Consider the following 21,013-nt stretch of genomic DNA (forward strand, 5'->3'; position numbering starts at 1 on the left):
GTTAGTAGCTTATCCTATGCTCGTAAATACAGGCATTTACAAATCTATCAACACACTCATCAGCAAAACAGTATGTTACGCCAGGAATTTTATGTAACAAAAAAAAATATATCAGAGTTTAAAGTGCGTACAACAGGAGAAAAAAAGTCTTAAATAGCATTATTATGTCAATTAGAATTATATTTTGAGACTATTCCACTATATACAACAATTTGGCAAAGCGCAGATGACAAGAAATTAGTCTTTTAATCTGCCAGTTAGTGTTGCCTACCATTCTAGGGCTCTCGCGTCCCCAACAGGTGGATGACGTCGGCAGGAAAATGGTCTCATCTGTTTTACTATTCAGACCATTGAGGAGGAATTATTCAGAACGAGGAAAATGCGACGAAGAGAGCTGCAAAATGTCATTGCTTCGGTCTCTCTACTCCAATATTTTTTACAGGATATTCTTTTCATCTAAGTATTTTCCCCAATAGCTAAATGAATGGTATGGTCATGACAAATAACAGTCTTGTGCTAAATGGAATATGAAATAATAAAAATGCATTCATTCAGTGCGACATGGCAAAATTACTTCATAATGGTCAAAACTGTCTACTTCACCTTTACTGTTGCACCTCCCGAATGATATTTTATGCCACCATAGTAAGTCGGGCTTTTGTCGTTTCCCTTCCCCATCTTCGGAGAATGCGAACAAACCAAAAGGCATGACAGCTAGCCGACATGCTAACCTGAACAGATTGATGTTTCAAAGTCTTCGAAGCGGAAAATTACACATAACTAGCCCGGATCATTTCACACGACGGCGGGTTGCCGATTGGTGACCGGCGGCGAGTAAGTTGGAGCTCGTCCTTCCCCTGCTGAGGGCAGAGGGCTCGTTTGCGGGGAAAACAGCTGGACAATGACCGCCGGACAAACCGGCCAACGTCGGAGTAGCATGTAGCTGGTAAATAGTCAACACGAATATGGCAAAATAATTGTAAGACGTAAACAGCGGGAGAGTCATAGGAGAGCGGCTGCAGTTGTTGTGCAGCTAACATAACAGAATGTGTATGAGGAGAGCTTTTTATATGCCCATCCATGATCAAATGTAGGTAGTCCCTTATTTAAAGAAAGTTTGTAGTGTTTACTTTGTGTTATAAATGGCCGTGAATACAGCGATTACAAACTTCCAATTTCTGATGGAGTGGAAAATTTGACAGAACACCGGGCACATGAAGAGGGCAATAAGCCCAGTATAGTGCTCTCCCGGCAGGGGGATGTGCAACAAGCCGCCGGTCCTCGGCCGAGTGGACAAGGAGTAAGTCAGCCACAAAATGCAAGCCACCTACGTATTAAAATAATCCCAGTATTTGACATATTACAAAACACGATGTTTACTCACTTCCTCGTAAGTCCAATGGTCCCACAGTTGTAGGGCTTGTTTGGCCAATATCCACCTGTGAATGGGAACCTTTTGAAACCCCTAAAAGGCTCACACGCCTCTCCCTGGTGCAGCAACATTTTTCTGCAGCCGTTTGGCTGGCGTGATGCGAAAAATAAATTAATCCGCAAAATCAGCTGAATCCTTAGTCCTTTTCATACAACAGTACTGCTGGATAGTGAAGATGACTCCTTCTACCGTACACGTCACAGTGCCCGCTGTCTTAACTCGAGACTGGAGCCAGATGTCACTCATTTTCATGGCGCGGGATTCAAAAAGTGAATATATATAAAATGATCGCTTCCACACACATCCAAGCGGTCCATTTCATTCAGGAGCATAAAACACCACGTGAAATATGAAATAAACATGCTTTTTGGAGTCATACACACTTCAAAAGGACGGCTATGTTAATGCAACGAGTTACATTTAGTGTGTGATGATCACTTGTTAATAACAGCATTAGAGTATAACGGCATTATTTTTTCAGTAGTGAGTAATCAATTACTTTTCCCATCTTTGCAACGCTGTTACCGTTACTAAGGACGTGAAGGGGCATGTTGGCGGCGTTACTTCAATTTGGTTAAATTAACCGCTTGTTGTCTGATTTTGTCACAGCTGCGTGGGAGGCAGCAGTTGCAAACGGGATGCTAGGTGGCTCGGCGCGTAAGCATACTGTAGCATTCGCGTTCCCATTAGCATTTCTTAAACTCTCGGGCAAGCCTTTTTTGCATACATTTCGTGGCGTCCAGGTGGGTGCAGTTGAAAATAATGGACTGTTTTCCATTTGAGTATGCATTATCATCACAAAGTTGGCGTAGTTCTTGTACAGTCATGTAAAAAATTAGGACACTCCATTAAATATTCAGGTATTTATTAAGAAATGTTCACATATCAATGTCTTATCTTTTTTTTTTTAATTTATCGCTGGGAAAGAAAGTAATTTAATTGCAGCTAAAAGACAAAAATTAACATTGTTTTACTCATTTACCACAATATATCAACAAAAATGCATATTCTAAAAGGAAAAAGGAACCAATTCAGGGTGTACCCTGCTTACTGCCCATTGTTAGCTGGGAATAGGCTCCAGCACCAAAGGCGCTGTCTGAGACATTCAGATAGAAGATTGTAGACACTTATGAGTCTGGTAAAGGATTTCAAAAGATCTCAGAAGAATATAAAATCAGCGATTCCAGACCGGAAAATAGTGTATGAGTGGAGGACATTCAAAACAACTTCCAACATGCCCAGGTCTGGTTGTCCAAGCAAGTTCACCCTGAGAGAAGACTGCAAGGTGGAAGTGTTATGGTTTGGGCATGCTTTGCTGCAGCAGGACCTGGCCAGCTCAACATCATAGAATCCACCATGAATTCTATCGTGACTCAGAGGGTGCTTTACATTTGAGATCATCTGTGAAAAAATTAAGCTGAGGCAAAGCTGGACCCTGCAACATGACAATGACCCAAAACATACCTGTAAATCCACCAAGGACTGGCTGAAAAGGAAGAAATGGAGGGTCCTGGAATGGCCCGAGTTAAAGCCCAGATCTTAATCCCATTGAGATGCTGTGGGGTGACTTGAAACGGGCTGTACATGCAAGAAACCTCTCAAACTTTTGAAAGTATTCTGCGTTGAGAAGTGGGGCAAACTTTCTTCAGACCGATGTCAAAGACTGGTAGATGGCTACAAAAAGAGTCTCACTGAAGTAATTACAGCCAAAAGAGGTAGGACACCCTACCACCTCAGTTAGAATATGCATTTTTGTTGGTATTTTGTTTAATGAGTAAAACAATGTTAATTTTTTTTGTTGACCTGCAATTAAATTACTTTCTTTTCCAGAGATAATGAAAAACAAGATCAGACATAAATATGTGAACATTTCTTGATAAAGACTGAATATTTAATGGGGTGTCTTATTTTTTTCACATGACTGGAGATACTTCAATATAGTACACCAAATATAGTCACTTGCCCTAAACTTTTCTTGAATGACATATCCATGAACCTTGTGTGATTTTAAAAAAAAAATTTTTTTTTAATCAAAACACCTAGAGCAAGGGCAGGATATTCAAAGCCTTACCTGCATTTTGGAAAATATATCTATACACTGTATACTAGGGGTGTGACAATACACACAAGTGCGGAATCAGTACAAGAAAAACAAAAAAAGCTTTTTCTGACAGCATTTGAAAGTTGTATTCCATTCCAAAAATCATTTCAATTCGTTCAGTTAATATAAACATACACAGCTCGCCAAAAGTATTGGCACCCCTGCAATTCTGTCAGATAATGCTCAGTTTCTCCCAGAAAATGATTGCAATTAAAAATGCTTCGGTAGTAATATCTTCATTTGAAAAACCACAAAAGATAATGAAAAAAAATTAAATCATTATCATTTTACACAAAACTCCTAAAATAGGCCAGACAAAAGTATTGGAAACCACAGCCTCATACTTGGGAGCACAACCTTTAGATGAAATTACTGCCAACAACCGCTTCGGGTATCCATCAATGAGTTTCTTTCAATGCTCTGCTGAAATTTCAGACCATTCTTGTTTGGCCAACTGCTCCAGGTGTCTGAGATTTGAAGGTGCCTTCTCCAAACTGCCATTTTCAGATCTCTCTACAGGTGTTCTATGGGATTCAGGTCTGGACTCATTGCTGGCCGCTTTAGAAGTCTCCAGTGCTTTCTCTCAAACCATTTTCTAGTGCTTTTTTTTTTTTGTGTTTTTGGCCATTGTCCAGCTGGAAGACCCATGACCTCTGAGGGAGACCTACCTTTCTCGCACTGCATTATGCTGCAAAATTTGTTGCTACTCGTCAGAATTCATAATGCCATGCACATTGTCAAGCAGTCCAGTAACAGAGGAAGCAAAGCAACCCCAAAACATCAGGGAACCTCCGCCATGTTCGACTGTGGGGACCATGTTCTTTTCTCTGAAGGCCTCGTTTTTTCCCTGTAAATTCTATGTTGATGCCTTTTTCCAAAAAGCCTTACTTTTGCCTGATCTGACCAGAGAACATTCTTCCAAAATGTTTTTGGCTTTCTCAGGTAAGTTTTTGCAAACTCCAGCCTGGCTTTTTTATGTCTCTGGGTCTTCTTGGGTATCCTACTATAGACTCCCTTTTCATTCAGATGCAGACGGATAGTAAGGGTTGACAATGTCGTACACTTGGACTGCAGGACAGCTTGAACATGTTTGGATGTTAGTCGAGGTTCTTTATCCACGATCCGCACAATCTTTCATTGAAACCTCTTGTCAATTTTTCCTTTCCGTCCACATCTAGGGAGGTTAGCCACAGTGCCATGGGCTTTACACTTATTGATGACCCTGCGCACGGTAGACACAGGAACATTCAGGTCTTTGGAGATGGACTTGTAGACTTGAGATTGCCCATGCTTCCTCACAATTTTGCTTCTCAAGTCCTAAGACAGTTCTTTGGTCGTCTGTTTTTTTCCATGCTCAATGTGGTACACACAAGGACACAGGACAGAGGTTGAGTCAACTTTAATCCATTTTAACTGGCTGCAAGTGTGATTCGGTTATTGCCACCATCTGGTATGTGCCACAGGTAAGTAACGTGCTGTTAATTAGACAATTTAGAGAAGAATCACTGATTTTTCAAGGGTGTTAATACTTTTGTCTGGCCCATTTTTGGAGTTTTGAGTAAAATGATAATAATTTCATTTTTTCCCCCCATTCTCTTTTTGTGTTTAAAAATTTTTTTTTTATTATTTTTTTTACAAGATATCACTACCAAAGCATTTGTAAATGCAATCATTTTCTGGGAGAAATTGAGCATTATCTGACAGAATTGCAGGGGTGCCAATACTTTTGGCCAGCAGTGTATTTGATGTGAAAGATGTTATAGAATGTAAAATGTAACAATGTGTAGAGCATGACTTTGCTGAGTAACGAATTATTCTTACAATGAGGTAACTGAGTTACTAACTAAATTACTTTTTGGGAGAATTTGTCTGTAATTACTTTTTAAAAGCAAGATTAACAACATTGGTTATGATCACTCAGCACAGACCTTTAAAGGCTAAAAGCAACATTGTATATTCTCTCTTGCCAAAATAAGACAAATCTTACAGTGTCTCAAAACAAGCAATGGGTAGACAGAAGAGAATGCTAATGGGTAAGTTGTTGGGGCGCAGCACATCAAATGAGTGACACAACCAGACACTGCTACTATGTAGGCTAACTACACATAAAATGTCACATATTGTGAACATGTAATGGAACTTATGGCGTTTTGTCATTTTTCTCGTCAGACGAAAACTGGCATTCGTGCCGTAATGTTTTAGTCTCCTGGGACACGTTTTTAGCTCGTTATCGTCTCGTCAGTCATGAAAAAAATTGTTCGTCGACGAAATATTTTCGTTATAGTCATCGTTGACGAAAACAACACTGCCTCAATGTTTTCGTATCATTTAAAATAACCTAAGCGGTGTCATTGTTCAAATACGGTATTTCTGAGCCTAACTAATTTGAAACAGTCAAAGCCAGAAAGATACTCAAGGTTAAACAAACAAAATCCATTCTGCAGCATTTATTGTTGGTTTGGGTGTGTAGGGAAATCAGGTGTACTGGGCAATAAAACAATAAATATGGATGTTACTGCAATAAATTTGCTGTGAATCATTTTACACGATGTACATAATATATTTGTCCTTTGCACATTTCCAAACAAATAACTCCATGGACAACCACGAACTCGTGACGTGGAGTTTAAAAAAAACAAAAAAAACACACGCACACATAATAAATGCACTTGTGAAGATTTTTGTGTCATTAAAAAGTTTCTAAGTCACAGGGACAAAGAAACTTTGTGCCGTTTGAAAATATACATAAAAATGAAAGTAAAATATGGCCCATTTGCTGTGGAGTTTCAATACTGGTGCAGTGATGATGACCCATCTCAGGATTTGTGAGGCATTCCGGTCAATGTGTGCACGCCGGCTCATTCCTGGCCCTTCAAGTGAGCGTCAATAGTCCGTGTCGGAGCCCTCGGCGTTGTCCACGTTGCGAGAGAGCATGTAGTTGTCCATGTCGATGGAGCGGCAGTTGTTAATGGCGTAGCGCAGCCGCTCGGCCATGACGGTCTGGCTAGAGTAGGGCGGCAGACGCAGCTGGAAGAAGCACGTCTGGGAGGTGGGAAGGCTGTCGTATGGCTGCGTATACAACAGGAAAACAGTAAACATGAGCTGTGACACGTGTGCAACCATTCACACGATTTGACCAAATACAGTTCCAGTTTGATCAACAATGGAGTCAGAATAGAAAAAAATAAAAGTGTTGCAACTCTACGGTTTCGACATTTGATAAACAGCACCAAGGGAAACTACGGCGTTCAAAAAGGGGCGGTATTAAATTCAAAAAGGGACTGAATGAAAGAATAAAACCGATGACAATTGAAAGCAACAGTTGCAGCTCAGAGCAGAGCAACAAGATGCCAGGGTGTCCAAACGGTGGCCCGCGGCCCAATAAGGCTGCATTAACTACCGTAATTTTCGGACTACAAGCCGCTACCTTCTTCCTTCATTTTGAATCCTGCGGCTTATAGTCCAGTGTGGCTTATTTGTTGATTCATATGGGTGAATAAGTAACACTTCATTTGACAGCAGCGTCAAAAGACCATCATAATTATGACTAGACACTATCATGGGCATTACTGAACTGAGTGTCAGCCGGCAAATTATGTCACTAACTTAATTTATGTCCAGCATGGATCTTTTAAATCCATTCAAAAGGGAGATAATTTGCCGGATAACACTAAATGACGTCTGTTATATAAGTATTCATTAATGCTCATGACAGTGTTATGTCATAATTATGCTGATGGCGCCACTGTCAAATAAAGTGTTACCAAATACCCCAACTAGCAATTAATGAAACAACTGGAACAGTAACTGAAGAAATAATTAGCATAGAACACGAATTTTGATTGTTGTTTACATCTGTAGCGCTGCAATGCATACTAGGAGGCATTATAGACAACAACAGGGTTGACAGCAGGTAGCAGCTGTGGTTGACTGTGTCCCCCAAGGGAGGGGTGATGGCAAAATGAAGCTTTGCAAAGAATTGGTCAAAGGCTTCATGGTGGTTCATTTGGTCCTATAACAGACAATTATAATACAGTGAGGACAGCTGTGGCTCATAGTCCAGTGCGGTTATCTATGAACCAATGCCATTTCGTGTCAAATTTTGTGGCTGGCGGCTTATAGTCAGGTGCGCCTTATCGTCCGAAAATTACGGTAAACAATAAATTAGTAGTCAACTAATTTGACAATCAATTTTTGCTGGCTGCTATGAGCAGTCCCGTTTGGTTTTTTGTTTGTGTGTAATGTGAGGCTGCGCCCGCGCGCCAGTGTTTGATACAAGAGAGAGAGAGTTCACTGCTACACTCATGTTTAGTTGCTGAATCAATAATATTCACGCAACCGTTAGATTATCTTGAGTTGTGTGCATTGTTAAATCCAGTGTGCTTCCGTTAGAAGGTGAGTAAATACAATTGTATTGTATTTTGTTGTTGATGAGACGTTACCACTTAAAACGGAGCCCTTACCTAATTAGCAATGATGCTAATCAGTGATTAAGTGTCAATTTGTATTGTGATTTGGAGAAGCATATTAGCACTTGAGTTAGTGCTAGATAGTAAAGTTGTCTCATTTCTTTATATAAAGAAACCATACACATAAAGCCAGCTTAGAGTGCCCCTTTCAACACAAACTCCTATTCAAACAGTAATTTGTCATACAAGAGTGCTTTGAAATTGGATTTGGATTATATTTATGAACAACTGTTTGATAAAGAAAACAGATTCATTACAGTCTGCCTCCTCCGTATTCGTTTTCTTATTTTAGTTTGTTTAAAAATAAAAGTCATTAACACAATTTCTATCGGCGCTTTGCCCACAAGAGAAAAAAATGTCAAGCGCTTTGCCCACAAGAAAAAAAATGTCAATCAGCAGCACTTTAAAAAAAAAAATTGAATGAACAGGACTTTTGATTTTTTTTGTTTGATTGACTTTATTTTTTATAGTCAGAACCTTTATTAAAAACTTAGTTTTAATGAGTTTTATAAACTGAAAAGACTACAGCTCTACGTAGACTACAGTAAGTCAGGAAGCTGTAATACTGTAGTTATTTATGAAGGAAATAGTCATTTGTTTTGTCTTCATTGTTATTAACAACATGCCTAAAACTATTTCAAGTTAAATTGCGAAGGTAACTGGAAAAAAAGAACTTTATCCGATTAATTGTTGAATTAATCGTCTGAAGAATCGATTAGATAAATAATTGTTAGCTGCAGCCTTACCTGCAGTAAATCAGTCCTCCCAGGCAAATTGCACTAGATGTCTATTGCTGCCAATGGCAACAATGAGTTAATATTTAAAACTAAAATACATTTTAAAACCTGATCTTTTTAACCTGATTCAGATCCTTTGAAAATGACTTTAACATTGCTATTTAAGGACCTAATTCTTTCCACTCTCTATTTGTGTCCACTCGCTGTATAATTTATTTTAAACAACGGTTTCATGTAGAAACTATTAATAATAATAACAACATTCGTTCATTTGCCCCTCCCAGTCAAAATGGATTGAACGTCTAGTACCGTTAATGGCCCTGAACAATGAGCATTCACAGGCAGTCCTCCCAGTTGAAGTGAATTGGAAGTCTATCATGGTCAATGGCTGGGAATGAGTTCATTTCACGTCACTTCCTTGTAAATTTTAGTGTATTTTCGTGTCACTACTTCACTACGTACTACTTTAAACGGATTATATTCTTTCATCATTAAGATGAAGATTATACTACATTTTATGATTAGTTTAGATATACATTTCGGACTTCCAAAGGAGTTCCAATAGGGCTGAAAAATATTGGAGAAAACTGATGTTGCGACTTTTTGGGGGTTTGCAATATATTGTGATTAAGGATGCAACGGTCCTCGGTATTTTACCAAATTGTTCTTTCAATTGTTCTGAGTAATGGAAGTCCTAAATTTATCTTTTATTTATCTTTATCTTTTAATATTTTACCAAATTGTGATTGGTTGTATGTCTCCTTGTGCCCTGCGATTGGCTGGCAACCAGTTCAGGGTGTCCCCTGCCTACAGCCCATAGGTGGCTGGGATAGGCTCCAGCACCTCCGCGACCCTCGTGAGGAAAAAGCGGCATGGAAAATGAATGAATGAATGTTTGGTACGCGTTCCTCGGTGGCAAGGCCCAGGGGGTCGAGGAGATCCGCCCGTGTTCCGAAAGGCTCTGGATGTTGTGGGGTTGTCGTGGCTGACACGCTTCTACAACATTGCGGGGACAGTGATCCTGGATTGGCTGACCAGGGTGGTTGTCCCCTTTCAGGGTGTGTTCCAATTATAGAGGGATCACACTCCTCAGCTTCCCTGGTACAGTCTATTGAGGGGTGCTGGAGAGGAGGATCTGTCGGGAAGCCGAATCTCGGATTCAGGAGGAGCAGTGTGGTTTTCGTCCCAGCCGTGGAAAAGTGGACCAGCTCTAAACCCTCGGCAGGGTCCTTGAGAGTTCATGGGAGTTCGCCCAACCAGTCTACATGTGTTTTGTTGGGGAGTCCGGTGGGGGGTGCTCCAGGAGTACGGGGTACCGAGCCCCTTGGTAAGGGCTGTTCGTTCCCTGTACAACCGGGGGTCAGAGTTTGGTCTGCATTGCTGGCAGTAAGTCAAATTTGTTCCCAGTGAGGGTTGGACTCCGCCAAGGCTGCCCTTTGTCACCGATTCTGTTCATAATTTTTATGGACAAAATTTGTAGGTGCAGCCGAAGCCTTGAGGCGGTCCGGTTTGGTGACCTCAGCATTGCATCTCTGCTTTTTAAAGATAATGTGGTGCTGTTGGCTTCATCAAGCCGTGACCTTGAACTCTCACTGGAGCGGTTTGCAGCCGAGTGTAAAGCGGTTGGGATTAAGATCAGCACCTCCAAATCCGAGACCATGGTCCTAAGTCGGAAAAGGGTGGTGTACCCTCTACGGGTCGGGGATGAGATCCTACTCCAGGTGGAGAAGTTCAAGTATCCTTGGGGTTCTTGTTCATGAGTGAGGGTAGGAAGGAGCGGGAGATCAACAGGCAGATCGGTGCAGCGTCTGCAGTAATGCAGACTCTACATCGGTCCGCATTGGTGAAGAAGGAGCTGAGCCCAAAGGCGAAGCTCTCGATTTACCAGTCAATCTACGTTCCTACCCTCACCTATAGTCATGAGCTGTGGGTCTTGACTGAATGAACAAGATCCCGGATACAAGCGGCCGAAATGAGTTTCCTCTGCAAGATGTCCGGGCTCTCTCTTAGAGACTGGGTGAGAAGCTCGGTCATTTGGAAGGGACTCGGCATTGAGCCACTACTCCTCCGTGTTGAGAGGAGCCACCTGAGGTGGCTCTGGCATCTGGTTCAGATGCATCCTGGACGCCTACCTGGAGAGGTGTTCTGGGTATGTCCCACCGGCGGTAATCCCCGGGGACGATCCAGGACACGCTGGAGAGACTATGTCTCTCGGCTGGCCTGGGAACGCCTTGGCATCCCGCCGGAGGAGCTGGTTGAAAAGTGGCTGGAGAGAGGGAAGTTGGGGCTTCCCTGTTAAAGCTGCTGCCCCCGCGACCCGAATGATTGATTGATGAATGGATGGATGGATGTTGGTTCGGTCTGCAAGGGACAATACGCCCTTAAGGACCGCAGGTTTTCGGTTCTGCAACAAACTTTGCCGCTGTGTGCGCCGTTTGATAATGTCCCATACTGTATGATAATGGAAACGAGCAACATGAACAAGCATTTCGAGTGTCATCAAAGAACAGCCAAGCAACTCGAGGTAAAGCCAGTAAAAAAAAAAAAAAAAAACACTGTTTATCGAGAATGTTTTTTTGAGGGAGTTATAGTGCCACTTTAGATAGAAACAAGATAATAACCAGAACTGCAGGAGCGTTCATTGCTAAAGATTGTTAGTGCAAATCCCTCTCGCCTTGCTGTAGACAACGTGGATAGTAGGGGTGGGAATCTCCCGCGTACCTCATGATACGATTTCCGATACAAGGCTCATGATAACGATTTCACAATGTGGCGATACAATGATAATCGATACATGGGTTAGGACAGGGGTGGGTAAACTATTCCACAAAGTGCCGCTATGGGTGCAGGTTTTTGCTGCAACCCATCAAGAGAACACTTTTTCACCAATCTAGTGTGTTCTAAGTGCAATCAGTTAATTGCAGTCATGTGCTTGTTTCCATTGAAACTTCATTGGTTAAAAGCTCTGTGCTGGATCAGTTGGAACAAAGACCAGGAACCACTGCGGCCCTCGAGGACCGGTTTTGCCCACCCCTGGGTTAGGAAATCATTTTACGATATTCTACAATATAACTCATGAACATTTGTTCATTCGCTGCCGGCCCTCCCATTACAAACGGAACGGACATCTTATTATATTTTAGGGCATTTCAGGTCACTTCCTATTGTTTTTTGGGGGCAATTACGGGACACTTCCTGTTGATTTTGGTTTACAGAGCAGGGAGGGGACCGGGAATATTCCCGGCTGAATAGGCAGTGACTCATACTCGACAGGTAGTGGTGACCTGTAAATGCCCTAAAATGAACAGAAAGTGCCCTGTAAATGCCCCGAAAATCGGAAAGACTGGCTGCGAATGCTCTGGTTTGATCCTAGTCTAAATGGATTGAGTGCCTAGCACCGTCAATGACAGCTGTTGAGGTAACAGGGACATTATTCTAGTGGATTTTGGTAGAAACTTGTTGGTTCCTTTTTTTTTTTTTGGTTTAAAGTGACACGTTTTGTAACGATGCTTCGATTCTGGGAAGAAGCATATCGATCAGCTTTTGGGATACAAAGTATCACGATAGATCAAATTTTCGATATTTTGGCAAACCCTAGTGGATAGGCTTATCATCTTACAGAAAAATCTCAAAATAGCAGAGGAATAAATAGATGCCTATATTTCCCAATTGATATTGCACTTTACATCCTGAACATAGCCTATACTAAGGTATTTTTATGTTTAAAATAGGCAAAGCACTACCATACTGTTTTTAAATTTGTTTCCCCAGATTGTATATACAGTGCCTTGCAAAAGTATTCGGCCCCCTTGAATCTTGCAACCTTTCGCCACATTTCAGGCTTCAAACATAAAGATATGAAATTTAATTTTTTTGTCAAGAATCAACAACAAGTGGGACACAATCGTGAAGTGGAACAACATTTATTGGACAATTTAAACTTTTTTGACAAATAAAAAACTGAAAAGTGGGGCGTGCAATATTATTCGGCCCCTTTACTTTCAGTGCAGCAAACTCACTCCAGAAGTTCAGTGAGGATGTCTGAATGATCCAGTGTTGTCCTAAATGACCGATGATGATAAATAGAATCCACCTGTGTGTAATCAAGTCTCCGTATAAATGCACCTGCTCTGTGATAGTCTCAGGGTTCTGTTTAAAGTGCAGAGAGCATTATGAAAACCAAGGAACACACCAGGCAGGTCTGAGATACTGTTGTGGAGAAGTTTAAAGCCGGATTTGGATACAAAAAGATTTCCCAAGCTTTAAACATCTCAAGGAGCACTGCATGTGCAAGCCATCATATTGAAATGGAAGGAGCATCAGACCACTGCAAATCTACCAAGACCCGGCCGTCCTTCCAAACTTTCTTCTCAAACAAGGAGAAAACTGATCAGAGATGCAGCCAAGAGGCCCATGGTCACTCTGGATGAACTGCAGAGATCTACAGCTGAGGCGGGAGAGTCTGTCCATAGGACAACAATCAGTCGTACACTGCAAAAATCTGGCCTTTATGGAAGAGTGGCAAGAAGAAAGCCATTTCTCAAAGATATCCATAAAAAGTCTCGTTTAAAGTTTGCCACAAGCGACCTGGGAGACACACCAAACATGTGGAAGAAGGTGCTCTGGTCAGATGAAACCAAAATTGAACTTTTTGGCCACAATGCAAAACGATATGTTTGGCGTAAAAGCAACGCAGCTCATCACCCTGAACACACCATCCCCACTGTCAAACATGAAGGTGGCAGCATCATGGTTTGGGCCTGCTTTTCTTCAGCAGGGACAGGGAAGATGGTTAAAATTGACGGAAAGATGGATGCAGCCAAATACAGGAACATTCTGGAAGAAAACCTGTTGGTATCTGCACAAGACCTGAGACTGGGACGGAGATTTATCTTCCAACAGGACAATGATCCAAAACATAAAACCAAATCTACAATGGAATGGTTCAAAAATGAACGTATCTAGGTGTTAGAATGGCCAAGTCAAAGTCCAGACCTGAATCCAATCGAGAATCTGTGGAAAGAGCTGAAGACTGCTGTTCACAAACACTCTCCATCCAACCTCACCGAGCTCGAGCTGTTTTGCAAGGAAGAATGGGCAAGAATGTCAGTCTCTCGATGTGCAAAACTGATAGAAACATACCCCAAGCGACTTGCAGCTGTAATTGGAGCAAAAGGTGGCGCTACAAAGTATTAACGCAAGGGGGCCGAATAATATTGCATGCCCCACTTTTCAGTTTTTTATTTGTTAAAAAAGTTTATATTATCCAATAAATTTTGTTCCACTTCACGATTGTGTCCCACTTGTTGTTGATTCTTGACAAAAAATTAAAATTTATATCTTTATGTTTGAAGCCTGAAATGTGGCGAAAGATTGCAAGGTTCAAGGGGGCCGAATACTTTTGCAAGGCACTGTAAGTCATTTGTGAAGGATAAAATGCACTGTACGTTATTTTATTTTATGGTATAGTCAGGGGTGAAAGTGGCTAGAATTTCTTGCCGGAACTCCCTGACGTGAAGGTCGCCACGGAGCCAGAAATTTTATTTATTTATTTTTCTTTCATTTTTGTTGGGGCAGGGGTCAAACCTCTTAAACTAAGCAAAAAAAAAACTGTTTTAGCAGTTATTTCTATAACACATACAAAAACAGATTTTCAATAAAAATGGTATTTTTTCAATGATTTGCAAAGTAAAAGTTGACAAAAACAGCAATAACCCCAACCTCCATCTCCTAATTTTTATTTTCCCTCATCTCCTCACATACTAAATGCCAAATCTCAATTTTTAACTACTTAAGAATATAGGATGTATATTAAAATTGAAGTTAATGTAAACCTTTACTTTTATTTTATTTTATTTTTTTGTAATAAAGATATAAGTAACATACATTCAGAAAAGTAACTACAAATGACTTATATTATGCAAAGTGAAATGGAATATATTTAAGATCGCGCATTGACTTTTTTGTAAATCATAAGGAAATGAATACGTATCCTAACATAAATGAACAAATATATGTCCAAAGTGCACATTGACAGCTAAGATGTTTTGAACCTCCCCATCAGAGCAAATAAAACTAAATATGATAAATAAGCCTCCTCAACTCTTTCGTTGCTCTTAAAGATTTGATCCATTTTATGTTGCATTGCCCTTTTTTTGTCGCATCAGTTCAACAATTTTATTTATTTTTTTGCTGTTACATAAAACATGCACATTTGAACCAATCCGAGCTAACTATCTCTGCTGATCCCATATCAGTATGTCAGCCAATTGAACGGCTAAATGAGTCCAGGCGTTTTGCTATGCTGCGTGCATTCGCACATTGACATGAATCATCATTGTCAGACTCGGATAACTGCAGCAGCTGGGGAAACCTCCATGCCGTCCGTGGAAAATAAAATAAAATAATAAATATTGGTGGAAATGGATTACGCTACTTAAGCACTTTATCAAACTTGTTGTCAGCACTTGTGTATGTAAATCTGATGTTGGTAGATTGTTGGTTGATTGACAGAACAACACGAAGTGCGGTTGAAGTAAGCAGTGTTTGGACAAAGTTATAACTGCAAAATCCAACAGTCATGGTATTATGATCTCATCACACATGTACAGTGGTTTGGAATTTCTCACATACCTGCATAAAATCACCATCAAATGTGATCTAATCTTTGTCAAAATCACACAGATGAAAAACAGTCTGCTTTAACTAAAACATTCCAAACATTTATAGGTGTATTTTTTTATTAGGATAGTATGCAAACAATGACAGAAGGGAGAAAAATAGGTAATTGAACTTTCTGCCTAAGGAGACTTAAAGAGCTAATTTTACTAAACAATTTAAGTCAAGTTTGTGCCCAATCACTTATGAGTAAAGATGCACCGATACCGATACTAGTATCAGCAGGGGGCGCCAATCCAGCCCGAAATGGTGGTATCGGTATCGGCGAGTACCAACAAAGACGGCGCCGATACCATTTACCGGTCCATTATTATAACATTTGACCGCAGCCTTTTTTTCCTCCTGGCGCTCACTACACTCTGTATCTGTGTTGTGTGATGACACGTGAACACCAAGCAGCTATCGCTATTGGCCTGCTCCAGACCAATGCGAGCGGGCCAATAGCCACTCCTAACCAATGACAAGGCCGCTTTTTCATATGGAGGAAAAACAAACCAGCAGAAATAGTGGCGGTCGGGAAGTATTTCAAAATAGAAATCCCGTCGATTAAAATCAATGGCTGCATGCAAGATTTGCGGCCTGAAAGTTTCCAGATGTGGAGTTAAATCGGCCAATTTCAATACCTCGAACCTGATAAAACATTTGAAGACGAAATGTGAACGAACACAACGAGTTTGAGCTTGCAAGAGCAGGACCGCTATCCAGAGGAAGGGCGCTGGATCGGAGCAACAATCTCTGGTCAGTTCACTACATCTTCTTTACTTTTATTGTGTTTTACTGAAAGAAATGCCGCAGTAATTTGGGAACTGTTTCCAAAGTAGGGTTGCCACCTTTCAGAAATAGAAATAAGGGACTCCTCCCTCCCGAAAAAAAGGAGGCTAGTAGAGAGACGGGATGCTGTGGTCAATTAATTTATTACTTATAATTGTTAGCCTCCGCAAATGTGGAAACAAAGTTGGAACTCGAAGCAGACGAGCAGGGGATACGTACAAGGGTTTAATGATTGCAAACAAAAAATAACACGCAATCGCGGGATAGAACAAAATAACAAAAGGACTCAGTGACAGCAGGTCGACAGAGCTCAATACTACAAACTCGAAGGTTACTAAGACGATAGACAGTGAGCCAAAAAGCCAAAATAAAACACTCAAATACCTGCACATGGTAGAGGTTACAAACGAGAGCAGCACACTAACAGAAAAAAACCCAATGCAGGGGCGTAACAAGCAAATGCAGCGAGACTCTAGTGCGAGATGTCAAATGGCGATCAGCAAGGCAAATATCTTTGAGACCACCCGTGCTTAAATGCTGGGCTGATGAGCCTGCACTGGATTCAGGTGCGACGTCAGGAACACCCCCACGACCAGCCCAGCAACAAAACAGTCTAACCAGCAGCAGAATGTGACAATAATTTAGTGAAAGTTGCACTGTTTGGCCTTTGAGAGGTTTAAAAAAGTTTATTCAGTTCATTCAGAGTTTATTATTATAAATGTATTTTTACTTTCTTACTGTTGGGCTAGCATTATACATGTTTTATTAATTTCACAAATATAGCATTATTTTGGCCTTTGAGAGCCAAAGGTTTATTCAACTATTGTCTACTAGGGTTTAGTAGACTATTCACTTTGTACAAGTCTTTTTCCTATTTTGCAAAGGTAAGCAACAGCCTGACAAAGCCTTGATAGAATGATTTCACATCCAATTATGTAGCTCTTTGGGGAAAAAAAATGTATATATACTGTGTGTATATATATATATATATATATATATATATATATATATATATATATATATATATATATATATATATAAACGGGGTGGTATCGGTATCGGCCGATACTGCACAGCCAGGTATTGGCATCGGGCCCAAAAAAATGGTATCGGTGCAACACTACTTATGAGTGGTTTAAAGCTTCCCTGCCCACTATAAAACACACACCTAAGAGGAATTGTCTTGATGAGAAGCATTGTCTGATGTGCATAATGGCTTGTTCAAAAGAGCTTTCTGAAGACCTGCGATCATGGATTTGTATAAAGCTGGGAAAGGATACAAAACCATCTCTAAAGGTCTGGATGCTCATCAATCGACAGTCAGAGAAGTTGTCTACAAATAGAGAGAGGTTGGCACTGTTGCATTTCTCCCAAGGAGTGGCCGTCCACCAAAGATGACGCCAAGAGTTCAGCGCAGAATACTCAGAGAGGTAAAAAAGAACCCTTGAGTGTCTGCTACAGACTTACAGAAATCACTGGCACAGTCCAAAATCTATGCACACATCAACTATTTGTAAAACTATGGCCAAGAATGGTGTTCATGGGAGGACTCCACGGAGGAAGCCACTGCATCTAAAAAAACAACATTGTTGCTCGTTCAATGTTCGCAAAAAGCCACTTGGACACTCCTCTCGCCATAACATTTGATGGCAATTTTATGCAGAAATGTGAGGAATTCCAAATGGTACAGATACTATATAGTGACAGACTCACCCGGTCCACTTTCATGATCTGAAACCTCTGCGAGATATCGGCAGTGTTGGCGGGTAACCTGGAGCGTCCGGACACAAAGCGCATGAAGAGGACTCGCTCCTCATTGGAAAACTCGTCCAGAGTCTGCCAGAACCATTGGACCAGCGAGTGCTGCTCATCCACCTCTCGGTAGCGCACCACCTTCTTGAGCACGTCGCAGCAGATCTCAGGCATTCCGCACACCATCTGCTCAAGCTGCTTGGCCGTTAGCAGGGACAGTAGCGGCACCGGCACAATCCACGACATGCCTTCACGCACAGCTGCCACCTGATGCGAGATGAGAGCAGTGTGTTGTCAGGGTTTGAACAAATTTTTGCCTTATACTTGTTTCTAGACATTAATGTTTGAGTTCAGGCATGTCAGTCTGTTTATTCAGCTCAGTAAGGAGATGGCCATCCTTACCTGCAGATTTATTTCATGTAGACGGTACTCAATGGCCCTTTCCACATATTCCTTTCGATTGGAGAAAGTGAGAGGGATGCTGTTTCCTCCTGGGATGATGGGCACCATCTTACCATCAGCGCTTTGTCCAACAAAGGAATCCAGTGGAATCATCTGAAAGAATAACAAAACCCATTTTTGTTGACAAGACAGAGGTAAACCTGAAGGGAAACACAAAACCTAGCATCAATGACCTTCATGTGAAAGACGATTGCACAAAATATTTAAGCATGCAAATCGCCTAATTCATAAGACCTCTGAAAGTGAGTAAAATAATGTTTAAACACACAAAAAAATTGACACCACTGAAGCCATTTTTATGATGTCGGTTATACCCGCAACAACAAAGACTCGCACACGGTGTGTGGGACAATGAATACAAGCGATATTACGAGGAAGGGCAGGCAATCTAAGAAATTCGCATTTGATTGGCTAAAACTGTACCGGCATTGAATGAATGTCTACCCGCACTAAGGGCACTCACAGGATATGCACATGGAAGATGAACTAATGACTAATGTGCCTCACATTTCAATGGGAGACAGTTCTGGTTTGCAATCTAGTACCCACACTCTTATACAAGCGATATGACGAGGAGGGGCAGGCAATCTAAGATATTCACATTTGATTGGCTACAATCGTACCGGCATTGAATGGCTGTCTGCCCACACGAAGGGCACTCACAGGATATGCACATGGAAGATGAACTAATGAGTAATGTGCCACACATTTCAATGGGAGACAGTTCTGGTTTGCAATCTAGTACCCGCACTCTTACAACGAAGCCATGCTGTTGTAACATGAATTTGGTTTGGCATGTTCTTGCTGAAGTAAGCAGGGCTCCTATGACAACATTGCTTGGATTGTCACATAAGTTTCTCCAAAACCTGTATGTACCTTTCAGCATTAATGCTGTCTTCACTGATGTGTAAGCTACCCAGCCCTTTCGCACGAACACAGCCCCATACCATCACAGATTATGTTCATTGAACTCAGTGTTGTAAGCAACCGGGGGTGTTTTTTTTCCCCTTTAGTTCGGATGATATGGTGACTCAGTTTTCCATAAAGAACTTCAAATTGTGATTTGCCTGACCACAGAACAGTTTTTCACTTTGCTACACGCCATTTCAAAATGACACCCAGCCATAGACTTCATGATGTATTGACGTGACACAATCGCCATTCACTACGTCATGCCTTCCTGAAAGGGGGCTTTCCCACACTACGCTTCATTTATTAGCAGTCGGTCACTTGCAGTGATCCAACGCTGAATTTAGGTTGAAAAGGTACGAAAGCTGTTCTGCCTACAAACAGGAAAAATTGTCTCAGGAGTGATTTGTTCAAGGATTCAAGGTAATTATGATATTTTTCATACCATGCATGCATTTTGAAACATGGTGAAAAAAAATCAATGGGAGAAATTAGCCACTATAGCATTGGCATAATCCTTCGCATATTTACCGTATTTTTCAGACTATAAATTGCAGTTTTTTAAAATAGTTTGGCTGGAGGTGTGGCTTATACCCTGGAGCGACTTATGTGTGAAATTATTATCACACTATCATATCATTTCACATGTTATTTTGGTGTTTTGGAGTGGCGCTGATAGTTTTGTAAACTTGTTACCATGTTCATAGTATTATATATATATATATATATATATATAGTTCATAGTTAAATAACTCTTAATAGCTGTGTTACGATAACATACTGGCCACGTTCGCATTTCGTTGTTCATGCATCATGTAACATTATCATACTGTACTTATTCCGCATGTTGCTCTCTATTGTATTTTTATTTTAAATTGCCTTTCAAGATGACATATCGGTTTTATGTGTTGGATTTTATCAAGTAAATTTCCCTCAAAAAAGTGACTTATATTCCAGTGCGACTTATATATGTTTTTTTCCTCTTCGTTAGACATTTTATGGCTGGTGCGACTTATAGTCGGAAAAATACGGTACGTAAAATAACTGCTAACTGCCCGTTTTTTTTGTTTTTAACCAAGAATATGTCCATATCTATAAAGAATTCAGGGATTTAAGCATTTATTCACAATAATGTTCAACGCAAAAAGCTCTTTGTTGTACTAAGGGGGTCGCCACAGTGACTTAAAGACAAGCAGCACATTCAACATATTTACGTAAAATAAATGCTAACTGCCCTTTTTTTTGTTTTTTGTTTTTGCTTTTAACCAAGAATCAAGACTTTTTTACGTCCATATCGATAACGAATTAAGATTTAAGCATTTATTCACAAAAAAATTCAATGCAAAAAGCTCTTTGTCTGTGTTTCCACTCAGTCAGCTTTGACGGAGATAGGACCCCTATGAAACGGCCCCGCGTCCCCTCAATGTATGCCCCAGCATAGACTTCACCATCAGTTAACAAGACAGCTCCCACAAACATTGCACCATGCCCGGGTCAGTTGGTTGGGGGCCGACTCGGTCAGAGCATTTGGCTTTCACTCTGATAAACTGAAACACGCTGCGTTCAAATGCCGGATTAAGGTGGGAAAAATACAAAAGTTTTACTGCATACAAGCAGGCAGGAGTGTCTCAAGAGGGATTTGGTCGAGGATTCAAGGTAATTATTATATAAACAGCCCCATACATGCACTTCGAAACGATGT

General features: G+C 40.9%; 1 protein-coding gene across 9 annotated transcripts in view; it reads right to left on the reverse strand.

Moving 5' to 3' along the window:
• Positions 1-5,965: 5,965 nt before the first annotated feature.
• Positions 5,966-21,013, reverse strand: part of herc1 (HECT and RLD domain containing E3 ubiquitin protein ligase family member 1) — a 213,087-nt gene continuing 198,039 nt past the window's right edge. For all 9 annotated transcript variants that reach the window (XM_057837769.1, XM_057837760.1, XM_057837822.1 and 6 more), the window contains 3 exons: positions 18,343-18,495; positions 17,902-18,207; positions 5,966-6,602 (listed from right to left, as the gene is read on the reverse strand). In XM_057837769.1, the coding sequence (XP_057693752.1) occupies positions 6,417-6,602; positions 17,902-18,207; positions 18,343-18,495 (645 nt within the window). In that variant the 3' untranslated portion in view covers positions 5,966-6,416. The remainder of the gene's footprint in view (positions 6,603-17,901; positions 18,208-18,342; positions 18,496-21,013) is intronic.

This window comes from Corythoichthys intestinalis, chromosome 1 (assembly GCF_030265065.1).
Source record: "Corythoichthys intestinalis isolate RoL2023-P3 chromosome 1, ASM3026506v1, whole genome shotgun sequence".
In the NCBI taxonomy this organism is placed as follows: Eukaryota; Metazoa; Chordata; class Actinopteri; order Syngnathiformes; family Syngnathidae; genus Corythoichthys; species Corythoichthys intestinalis.